At 35.0% G+C, this 12,379-nt stretch overlaps 1 protein-coding gene across 2 annotated transcripts in view; it reads right to left on the reverse strand.

The window, feature by feature from the left end:
- Positions 1–12,379, reverse strand: part of SLK (STE20 like kinase) — a 58,298-nt gene that overhangs the window by 23,728 nt on the left and 22,191 nt on the right. For both annotated transcript variants that reach the window (XM_017531120.2, XM_017531121.2), the window contains exons 3-11: positions 10,362–10,410; positions 9,861–10,010; positions 7,453–7,525; positions 7,116–7,310; positions 6,175–6,256; positions 4,584–4,712; positions 2,603–3,967; positions 504–634; positions 161–284 (exon numbers count right to left, since the gene is read on the reverse strand). In XM_017531120.2, coding sequence (XP_017386609.1) covers positions 161–284; positions 504–634; positions 2,603–3,967; positions 4,584–4,712; positions 6,175–6,256; positions 7,116–7,310; positions 7,453–7,525; positions 9,861–10,010; positions 10,362–10,410 — 2,298 coding nt within the window. The remainder of the gene's footprint in view (positions 1–160; positions 285–503; positions 635–2,602; positions 3,968–4,583; positions 4,713–6,174; positions 6,257–7,115; positions 7,311–7,452; positions 7,526–9,860; positions 10,011–10,361; positions 10,411–12,379) is intronic.

Below are 12,379 nucleotides of genomic sequence, written 5' to 3' on the forward strand. Positions count from 1 at the left end.
AAAAGGCATCCAGAACACCAAAAGGATAAAAGCACCAGAAATAAATCACAAAGCTAGAGAAATCTGGCAATCAAAGAACAAGTTCTACAACCAGGTATTTTTTTCTTAAAATTCACTAATGTCATTATGAACAAAAAATGGCATACAAATCAGACTTTACCATCATTTCCTGCTCAAAGCGCCGGAAAATTTGTTCTCGTTGTTGCTGTAGTTTGCTATTTAGCTGTTGTTGAGCTCTTTGCTCTTCTTTTTGAAGAAATCTTAATTCCCGAAGTTCCTGACGTCTGATAAAATTTAATGGTAATGATAGAGAAGACAGCAAAAATTATACTTCTAAAACACATTTTTTTTAAAGCTTTAAAAATTTTCTTTCAAGTGGAATGGTACTAAAGCAATAATAAAAAATTGGCCAATAATTTACACTTATTCCTCTATTCTTCTGACTTTTCAGAGATTGAAAAGAGGTCACAAACCAGTTTTAATTACATTGTTTCTCTACTCACCTAAGAAACCTCAATTCTTCAGTTTTGGAATCACTATCTGTAACTATCTTTGACGTTGTTACACTCACTTCTACACCATCAACAATAAATTTGCGTGTTTTCTTCAATGTTTTCTTTTGTCTTCTTGTTTCCTGAGTGAGATTTTATTTTAGTTAGGCTTTGTACAGGGAATACCGGGGATAAAAAACATTTTCTTCTTTTTTCAGACAAAACAACAGCCATGCAGACTACATATAGAAAGTATAAATATGAAGCAACAGATTCATCTGTGGAACCAGTTATATCACCTTGCATGTTATCTGACTTACACGTCTTTACAGATGAAATCAAATTTTTCCAAAGTCAAAGTATGTATTTTGATCATGTTCATGTATAGCTTTTAATAAGCAATTCAAATAACTAATCAGTAGAGCTTTTACATGTTATCCTTTTTTTTTCAGCTTTTCACTTTGTAGTTTCTCAGATACCTCTGCTTTTTCACTGACAAATCAATTAAAAATGAATTCCTGGGGCTCATCCCTTTAAAAATCTAAACTGACAGGTCTGAGGGTAGCTAGAAATCTGTTTTTTTGAAAAAGCTCTCAGGTAATTTTTAAACACTGCCAGCACTGGAAATCAATATCTATTTCATTAGTATCAATAATATCAACAGCCTTCCCTCCATCTCAGGCCAGAGATATATATATGATTTTAGGGTTACCAGAAAGACAGTGCCTCTACTGCATCTCAAAAGAACCAGATTTGGCTGCTAGGTATGGCCTAAAATTCTTTAACAAGGCTAAATTCTTTATTCCTCAATTGGTATCCAAAAACATTTAAATGCAAATAGAAATAACAGAAGTATAAGACTCCTACAAATACATTTTGGCAAACAAATTAAGTGTTCAGAGCAAATACTGCGTTTTGATATAGAAGGGTTAGAAGGCAGAAGGAGCAAAAACGGAATATGAAAATACTAAACTCAAAACGCATCCGAATTTTAAGTCGTTTCTCTTTGGCACCTTCCAATCACCCTTCTGCAACCTCTCGTCTTACTGTTCTCTTCTCCAGGGTTCCAGGATCCTCATACTCTTCTTCCTGAGATCAGGACTACGGCACCTTACCCAGGATTCCTCTAAAATCTAAAGTTGGCACACTCCAAAAAATACACCTACCTACACCTTAACCTCCAAACTTCTCATTTCTTCAGCTTCTACTAAAAGTTCAATAATATCTCCTTCATTCTCATACAAGTTATTTACATTTTTAAAAGAGGCTGATTATTAAGTCAGTGAATGAAATTCAGATTGGTGGTATTTCAGTCAGTGAAACAAAGTAAACTGGAAAAAAAAAAAAAAAAAAAGAGAACCCAAGGAATATATGTAACAATTTGGGGCAGTTAGGTAGGCTGATCACTCATGCCCTGCAGTCCCATTCACATCAGTTTTCCTACGTTGTTCCTGCTTTTCTGTCTTCTCTTCTGCAACTATTAACCCCGGGGGTCTAAGAAGTATTTTCCAAGGTGCAGGCCATGGATCACCTGCATGAGAATTCCATGGAATCTTCTATTATAAATACTGGTTCTTGGGACCCACTCCAGACTTCAACATAGCTCCCACTGGTAACTCCTAAGCATAAAAGCTCCAAGTGTTCTGGGCTTTAGTGTCTGTTTTGTTTTCCCCACAATGGTTCTTGTGGCAGCAGCAATGTCTGTGACTGTGACTATATGGACCACTGGTAAATCAAGGATTGTTACACCCTAATGTGCTTAAAAAGAGATCATTCTTTCAATTTCTAATTCTCTCATATATTGTTGATTCTTACTAATGTTGCATCTAGATATGTCCAATAAAAGAACCTAACCACACCAAGCAACCATATTACACTGTTTATCTGTTTCAGCTTTGCAAAAACAGGTAGATCCTACCACAAAATTTAAAGATTACATCCAGAATCTCCTTGGTTCTTTTTAATTAATTGCTTTCATAGGCTGTAAGAATTTATATGGTTAATACTACACTGATTTAATGCTGTTTTATTTTCAATACATTAGTTTCATATAAACTCTGAATTGAGAAAATGACAAAGGAAATCCCAAACAATGACTCATGTACACTTACTTGTAAAGATATTGATCCACTGTCTTTAGTTTTACTTAGGAAGCTAGAGATGGATAAATTCAAGTCAATGCTGCTAGTATCAGCAGTGGAACCAGTTCCTGAATCAGTATCATTTTCCTTAGGATTCTCAGATTCTGGTGGCAGAATAGTTTCAGTTTTTGATAAAGAACCTACTTCTTCTTTATTTTCTCCATTGTCAGAGTTGATATTAATACTGGGTATTAGAACAGGCTGAGGTTCACTGGGCTGTGAAACTGCAGTAACATGAGGCTCTGTTTTAACTGACACTTCACATGGAATTTCTTTTTTCTCTTTATCTATCTGAGTAGTGACTTTAGGAGCATCCTGGATTTCACTTCCTAAAGCCTTCTGGTCAGTATCAGCCACCACACTTCTGACCTCTATTTCTTCAGTGCTACTTGACTCAGTAATTTCTTCAACTTCATTTGTTCCTGGTTCCTCACTGATGTCCATTATGTTCTCTGAGCTATTTATTACTTGTTCCTTGTTTTTATTTTCTTCTATTTCATTTGTTTCAACTATTTCTTTAATAGGAACTTCCTTAGCACCACCAGCCTCAGGACCCACCATGGGCTTATTAATTAATTTTTGGTCTACTTCGACCACTTCTTTCTCATCATTACTCTGCGTATCCTCAGCCAGGTCTTCATCCGCTTTCTGAGCCACATCTGTTGCCTCATATGATCCTATCACATCACTTGTATTGCTGATCACATCTTTTTGAGTTTTGGCGTCTTTCTCCAATTTCTCTTGAGTGCCTTCCTTTGTAAGCCCAACTTCACTATCAACTGCCTGAATATTTGCCTCTTTTTCTCCAGTCTCTTGAGAAACAAAATCTACTGTTTGCAAAATAGTATCTTTAATTTCTTCAGATTTTGTAAGCCTATTTTCAAACATCTGTTGCTTTTCCTGATCCTTTTCTTCCTCAGATTTTTGATTATGTTCAATATTTGTTTCTAAGGTTATCATTATATTATTCTCTTTTCCTTCACTGACTGAATTAATGTCTATAGTTTCTTGGTCTTCTGTGTCAGGCGGATTTTCAAGCTTGGGCCTCTTCTCCTCTCTCTCATTCTCCTTGATTACTGCTGTTCTGTCATGGAGTTCCATCACTGCTTCTAACTGAGCATCAGTAACATGTTCATTAATACCCTCCAAAGCCTTTTCAGGTTCATCAGTGATGGGCTTCTCATTAAGAATTTTACTGTTGAGTTTATCTTCGGAGTTATTACGTTCTGTTTTCTCTGAGACAGATTCCAAAATACAAGCATTTTGTGAAAGTTTATCTTCTTCAGAGCTGGCAATACTGAGGTCAGAAGAGGCACGTTTACTTGCAGGTATTGGCTAAAAAAGATTTTATATATTTTTAGTGTTAAAACAGGATTTTAAGAGTGACCAAAACAATGTTTACAGACATATAATGATTTAAAATCTTTATTCAGTAAACGTTGCTGAATTAAAGAATTCACAACTCTTCCTGTAAGAAATCTAACAAAAATGGGCCAGGTGCAGTGGCTCACGCCTATAATCCCAACACTTTGGGAGGCCAAGGTGGGCGGATCACCTAAGGTCAGAAGTTCAAGATCAGCCTGGTCAACATGGTAAAACCCCATCTCTACTAAAAATACAAAAATTAGTTGGGTGTGGTGGCACACACCTGTGGTCCCAGCTATTCAGGAGGCTGGGGCATGAGAACCACTTGAACCCAGGAGGAAGGGGTTGCGGTAAGCCTAGATCACACCACTGCACTCCAGCCTGAGTAACAGGGCAAGACTCTATCTCAAAAAAAAAAGGAAAAATAACAAAAATATGTAGCAAGGAGCAACCTTGCTACTAATCTTCACATCTAAATTTAAAGATTTTATACTGCCACCCATCAATCCTTAGATATAGGTGCAACTACACCTCAAAACCCAACTCTAAAAATTAACTAAATGAAATTTCTTTCCTAAATACTGACCAGAGAATTATCTGTTTCCTCCTCTTCATCTTCTTCTTTGCCATCTTCAACTTCTTCTGTTACTTCAGCCTTCGCCTCTGCAATCAATTCTCGGATGGGTTTGTTGGAATCAACAGTAACAAAGGGATGCTGTTGATTATTAAAAAGAGTATACTCAACAACTGGAATACTTACTACTAAACTAAGTTTCAAACACACACAACACACATGTGGTAAAAATATGAACATGTGGGCAGGAAAATGAAAGACAACTTCAGATAATGCTACATCTGAGAAAGAAAGAGGGGAGGGGGCTTGAGCAAAAGCAAAAGCAGGGACTGCCTACAACTGGATCTGTACATTTTTAAGAATCTGAAGCAAATTTGTCAAAAATGATAAAAACTGTTATATCTGGGTAGTAGGTACATGTACTTTCTGCACGCTTGAAAATTTCATAATCAATTTCAATTGAAATTTAAAGCAAGCTACAAGTCAGTACATTATTATTTCTTTCTTTCTTTTTTTTTAGACGGAGTCTCACTCTGTCACCCAGAGTGGAGTGCAGTGGTGCGATCTCGGCTCACTTCAACCTCTGCCTCTTGGTTCAAGTGATTCTCCCGCCTCAGCCTCCCAAGTAGCTGGGATTATAGGTGGGTGCTACCATGCCCAGCTAATTTTTATATTTTTAATAGAGAAAGTGTTTCACTATATTGACCAGGCTGGTCTTGAACTCCTGACCTCAGATGATCTGCCTGCCTTGGCCTCCCAAACTGCTGGGATTACAAGCGTGAGCCACCACACCTGGCCTCATTATTACTTCTTAAAAAGTAACAATCTCTATAAACTCTATCAAAGCCCTCAAAATTAAAAAAAGCTTTAGAGTTCTGTTAAAAGTATCTACAAACCCCTGTATTTTTGACATGGTTCTAATACTGTTGAGACTAAGAAGCCATTTTATTCATCTGTTTATACTCAACATTTAACAGCGTCTGTCACAGACTAAGGGCTTTGAATGTGGGAGTAACAAAATATTTAACCAAGTGTGTTCCAGCGATATACTTACTGCACACAACAAAGCAATTTTTTCTGGCTTTATTCTCCCAGATAAATAGGTCAACCTAAAATACTATGACGCAGGAGTTACATAATAATCCAACCTAACAGTAATTGCCTCAAGATTTGTCATTTTATTTGCCCACCTATAAAATTATTTGACAAATTTGTATTTAATATATTACAAGTAGTCCTTCTATAAAGCAAAATTAAATTTACCCAATCACTTTAACGACATTTTTAAGTCAACAATATTTACTATTTATCCTCACTGTAAGACATTCCCCTGTCCCTAAGGAGCCTCCTTTCTAGTAATTAGAGTGACATAATGAAAATACCAAAATGAAAATAAAACTGAATCAAAAACGCGCAGGAGGAATGACGTTTCAGCTGAATGCCTGTTGGTAACAGCAGCACTTATTTTTGTAAAATGAGCGTTAACTACTGCCATTTTGACTCTCCACAGGAAAACTTAGGTGGAAAGAAAGCACATTGACTATGAAATTATATTCTTAAAGAGATGTTAAAATAATTATTTGCTGTTGTCATATTCTCTTACCTGCAGTAGCTGAGATGTAGTCCACCTGGCATCCACATTCTTTTCTAAGCATTTCTTTAGAAAGTCCTTAAAATTTGAAGACCTTTAAAATAAATTTTAATAATAACATTCTATTTTACTTTATTGTTAATCAAATCAAACAAAACTCTTTGATAAGTTATGTTTAAATTTCATTATGTATGTAATAGTATTAATTCAACATTTAAAAAACTAGTTGGCCGGGCGAGGTGGCTCACGCCTGTAATCCCAGCACTTTGGGAGTCTGAGGCAGGTGGATTGCGAGATCAAGAGATTGAGACCATCCTGGCCAACATCGTGAAACCCCGTCTCTACGAAAAATACAAAAATTAGCCAGGCGTGGCGGCACTCGCCTGTGGTCCCAGCTACTCGGGAGGCTGAGGTGGAAAAATCGCTTGAACCCAGCAGGTGGAAGTTGCTGTGAGCCGAGATTGCACCACTGCACTTCAGCCTGGTGACAGAGCAAGACTCCGTCTCAAAATAAATAAATAAATAAATAAAACCAGTTAATGAGACTATTAAGATTTTTTAAAACTTATTCAATCTGTAAATACATGTAGACACATATGTAAGTAGGTACACAGTCACTGAGACACAGCCATATATGCACAAGTATGCCAAAAAGCACGAAATTTCTTCTAATAAATTTCACAAATATAGATCAATCTATATGCCTCACTTCCTCATAGCACAGAAAATACCCTTCTCATGCAAAACTCAAATCATTCATATTTTTAGATATATGGAAGAAGTAAGCTAAAGAGTTTTAATGGTCCTTAAGAGAAATATGCCAAAAATCACTTTTCTAATTCACATAATCTTTGTATCATGTACCCAAATTTAAATACTCTTGGAAAATTGTGAGAATATAACAAGTTTTACTTCCTAGTTTCTTATTAAGCTTTTTTTAAAGAATATTTTACCATCTTGATGGCTGTGCTAATGTAGGTGGCTCAGATTTTGCTATTTTTAGCAGCACTCGCATTGGATTTAATTCATGATGAGGTGGTTCTATCTCAGCCATTTCTATTAAGGTGATACCCAGGGACCAAACATCAGCTTTGTAATCATAGGGTCTGTCCTTAGATGTTTCACACATGACTACTTCAGGAGCCATCCTATGAAGACAGATAATTAAAAGATGTTTAAGAACAGTGATTGCAAACCACATTAGCATAATCAACTATGTGGACAAAATTCATGAGTAATTATATCTGCTGACATGACTAATACTGTAAATTCTTAAAACTGAATACATACCAATAAGGTGTACCAATAAAGGAATCTCTTCTTTGAATTGTCCTCGTGTTCTTAGCTGATACTCCAAAATCCGCTTGAAATAAATAATAATAATAAGGCATTAATGAGAACTTTTAAGCATTGTTCAATGGGGAGAAAATGCATTTCAGGTCTTTAATAAGGCCGATCTTATTAAAGAGTAAGTAAAACAGAAATAAAAAAAATCTCTCTCCCATCTTAATCTTGACCATCTCTTTCTACCATCTCCCCCAAAAAACTGCCAAAGATCCCATCCTCAATATATTTAATACCACATCTTCAGATGACAAATTCTTCAAAATTGGAAATAAAAATAGTAAATTTTAATGCAGACCAGTATATCCACTTCAAAACAAATGCCAACCAGTGCTACATGGCGCAATTAAATTAAGAGTTATTAACTTAATTACACAGGCCTGTAGTCCCAGCTACTCAGGAGGCTGAGGCAAGAGAATCGCTTTAACCCAGGAGGAGGAGGTTGCAGTGAGCCAACATTGTGCTACTCCACTCCAGCCTGGCAACAGAGTGAGACTCCGCCTCAAAAAAATAAAAAAGATCAAAAAGGTTAATTTTATGTTGTGTATATCTTCCTACAATAAAAAAGAAAGCTAAAAAACAATGTGAGAAAAAGTTACAAACATGGATAGTCAAAGACCCAACAAACAAATAATAAAAGTCTCTAAAGCAGCAAGTCAATGCAAAGGAACAGAACAAATGCTCAGGTCTATAACACCAGAAAACTTTCCTGGCAGGGGGAAAGAAAGCACTTGAATATTGTAAGAACATAATATTTATTAGAAAAGACTGGTCAATCTATTGGTCTTTTAAAAAAAAGAAAAAACCTGGCCAGTGTTATATATCTTCATGTACTGTGGGCCTTTCGAAGGTCACAAACCACTGTAATGTATACAGTGTTTTTGGCCCCAAAGAACCAATTTTTGCCCTCATCCCCCCGATTAAGCATGCCATAATATAAAGAAAAGGAAGGAATAGGGTAAGGCCTATAAGTTAAGAGACTTAAAACCCAAGTTTTATATGGGCAAGTTTAAACCCTAATATCTAGAGATGAATACTGGGTGAATGAGCCATAAAGAAACACCAGGAAGAAAATAATATAAAAGTCAAGATAAAGTGTGGAGAAGAGAAGGGCAGTGACGGAGATGGGCACACGGAAGAGCTTCTGGGGTGCCTGTCAAAGTTCTACTTTCTGATCTAGGTAGTGATTACAAGGTTATGTCTAGTATCAAAGCAAAGCTACACAATTATTGGTGTGGCTTTCTATATCTGTATTTATTTCACAATCAAAAGGTTAAAATTCACTTTGGGAGGCCAAGGCAGGAGAATCACTTGCACCCAGGAGTTCGAGACCAGCCTGGTCGACAGAGCAAGACCTCATCTCTACAAAAAATTTTAAAAAATTAGCCAGGCATGGTAGTGCATGCCTGCAGTTCCAGCTACTAGGGAGGATGAGGTGGAAGGATCCCTTGAGCCCAGCAGTTCAAGGCTACAGTAAGCTATGATCATACTACCACTGTACTCCAACGAGGGCAACAGAGCAAGATTCCATTAAAAAAATTTTTTAAAAGAATAAAAGTTAGTATACCATCTGTTTAGATGTCTTGACAAAGTGAAGTGAAATGACTATAATCTCTGGTATCGACTTGGCTTTTGAATATATTTTGTCCTTTGAATAGCCTTCCAAAATACACAAATTTGGACTTCATCTCTAGACTTTAAAAAAAATTCCTACCTTGGGTACACTTAATGAGGGCCATATCTTCCACTTGTAGGTATACATATGAAATTAACTAATTTCCAATCTAAAACCTACGTCTAATTCTTATGAAGGTAACATTTCTTCCCTCAATATAAAGAGTAAAATTAAAAACTGTAGTCCTTATGATTAGGTATTCTCTTTAGAACTAAGATTACTTTGTCAGTTTAGTCAATGTACTATATCAATAAAATAGAATATAAAACTAAACCTAGGGAGAAAAACTCACTAGACATGAGCTTTGAAAATTAAAAAAAAATGAGTTAGCAGCTTTATATACTATATTATATTCTAAACACAAAACATTTACAAGTATTAAGTCTACATACAAAAATTTAAAGGAACAAACTTGAAACCAGTCTTTAAAAAGCTTGCCTTTTTGAAAATAAAAACTCCTTCTTTCTCATCTTCTTTTTAAAGCATTTAATTAGGTACTGATATTTAGGAATTCCAGAAAAATTAGTATTTATCTAAGAAAGTGTTTTAAAAACTAACATAGAGTTAGTTCTCCATGTTTCACATATTTAAGTAGTAATAAAACCACATTAAGTCACATACATAAAGATGGAAATTTCCGAGCAAAACTTCAAATGTTTTATTTAAATGAGTAACTTACCCAATTTAATATCTCCATCTAAAGTAAAGAGAATGTTGCCAGCCTTTAGATCTCTGTGGATGATCTTATTATCATGTAAGTAGTTCAATGCATCTAAAGTCTGTTTGCAAACTACTTGTATTTGGGACTCGGTTAATGGTCTCTCGAGTTCTATAAGGACAAAGTAAAAAAAAAAAAAATCTGCTTTTTACACAGTGAAAACATATTAACAGGCTATATATACCTTTCTGTATGCATCATCACTGTCAAAGATTCTATGCAGTGAATTTATTTTAGAAGAACTAAATATCTACAAAGATTACTTTCTTGACATACTTAACATTTAAGAATTTTACTATAATTATTCAAGAATATAAAAACATAATTGAGTCAATTTTTTGACTTACTGAACTTTACCCAATAATTACATATATTTGAATATATATTTATGTATGTTTGAAATTCTTTCATCTTATCAAGTATAATTTAAGACATGAACATAAAGAACAAAAAGTTATTTACCAAGCATCACAGCATCTACTGCTCCACCTGCACAAAATTCAATGAGGATCTGCATGCAAAAAAAAAAAAAAAAAAGCACATGTCTAACACTACATTGAATTTTGAGTTTCAGAATTTTTTCTTCAACTTAGCAAAAAAGATAAATAGCTATCAAATAATCTGTGTTATGGAAACAATATACTAAACAAAGATTTTGTCAAAAGAGTTACAAATCTCAAACAATACACATTTGAGAAAGCCCACTGTGAAAGTATGGGTAATTTTGTTAATTGTCATGTTTAGTGTCCCTGCTTCTCTAAAACTACCAGGTACAGATTTTTCATTTGGTATAGTATTACATAGCCATTTGGTCACCAATGAAAGATTTTATTACTTATATTTTTAAGGCAACTTGTGCTTTAAATGAACAAATATATATATATACATATTTTTAAACTTTATTAAATACGAATAAGTCCTAAAAATATTTATAGAGAGACTTTTTAGTTTAAAAAAAAAAAAAAAAAAAAGAAAACAAGAAATACACACACAAAAGCTTCAGATCCTAGCTCAATTATTTCCTGCTGATAGGTGCCTATCTTGACTTCCCTGGTAAGCTATAACATCATGTACCTTTCCTCCTTTTCTTTTTTTTTCTTTTTTTTTTGGGACAGAGTTTCACTTTTGTTACCCAGGCTGTGGAGTGCAATGGTGCCATCTTGGCTCACCGCCAACGTCCACCTCCCGGGTTCAAGCAATTCTCCTACCTCAGCCTCATGAGTAGCTGGGATTACAGGAATGTGCCATCATGCCTAGCTAATTTTGCATTTTTTAATGGAGACGGGGTTTCTCCATGTTGGTCAGGCTGGTCTTGAACTCCTGACTTCAGGTGATCTGCCTGCCTCAGCCTCCCAAAGTGCTGGAATTACAGGTGTGAGCCACTGCACCCGGCCTGTACCTTTCCTTCTTAACCCTTACTACAGTTGTAATTTTATATTTATTGTGATTATTTGATTAATTAACATTTAGGTCTCCCACTAAACCGCCCCTCACAGTTTTTATTGTGCAATAGTCCCAAGTAAAGGTCTTATCTGTTTATTAACTAGTCTAGGGGTTCATTTCCATTATAATCTTTGGAAACATTCTGCTACAGCCCTGAACAATGATTTCAGAAAACACATAAATAATAACAATAATTTTAAAAAATAACATTTTAAATTAATTAGGTAGCTTCCTGCCTTTTTTTCCCTCAGCATAATACCTTATTTTTTTTATAGGTGCTTGGTAATTAGAAATTGTTTTCAAATTTGTTACATTATTTGGAAAATAATTTGGGAGGTAGATCATTACTTATCCTACAGACGAGTAAACAGACGTGTAAAAGTTAACTGACTTATCCAAGTTCCATAAGTGGCAGCACTAGGATAAAAAATATAGACCTTTAGGCATCCAGTCAAGTATTCCTTATACTATTTACTCTTCCGTCTCATAAAACTTTGCTTCTTCCTTCAGGAAGGAAGACTGAAGCTTTGTTTTTTTTTTAAAGATGGGTTTTCACCATGTTGGTCAGGCTGGTCTTGAACTCCTGACCTCAGGTGATCCGCCCTCCTTGGCCTACAAAGTGCTTGGATTACAGGTGTGAGCCACCACGCCCAGCCGTTGAAGCTTTGTTTTTAAACGTCCTCTTGATTAAACTTATGTTGGTACAGAACAAGTGACTGACAGGTTATTACAATGAATTAAAAGTTTTGTTTCTATATCTACTTGTGTCTAATATTTTCTAAAAATGAATAAAATTTATACATACAGCTTTAGCCATTAAATCATCCACTAAAGTTGAAGCTGATAATATATGATAAATATTTAACATTTCTGGTATTTTATGGTCTATTACTAGATGTACAAAAAGTTTAGAATAAAAAATCATAAACAATTTCTAAGAGAAACTTTTAAATGATTAAATTCAAATTAAAACAAGGACATGCAATTTCATATTTTAGGAAATTTAAAGGTTTTTTTTTTTTTTTTTTTTTTTTTTT

This window comes from Cebus imitator, unplaced genomic scaffold, assembly GCF_001604975.1.
Source record: "Cebus imitator isolate Cc_AM_T3 unplaced genomic scaffold, Cebus_imitator-1.0 Scaffold71, whole genome shotgun sequence".
NCBI classification, from domain to species: domain Eukaryota; kingdom Metazoa; phylum Chordata; class Mammalia; order Primates; family Cebidae; genus Cebus; species Cebus imitator.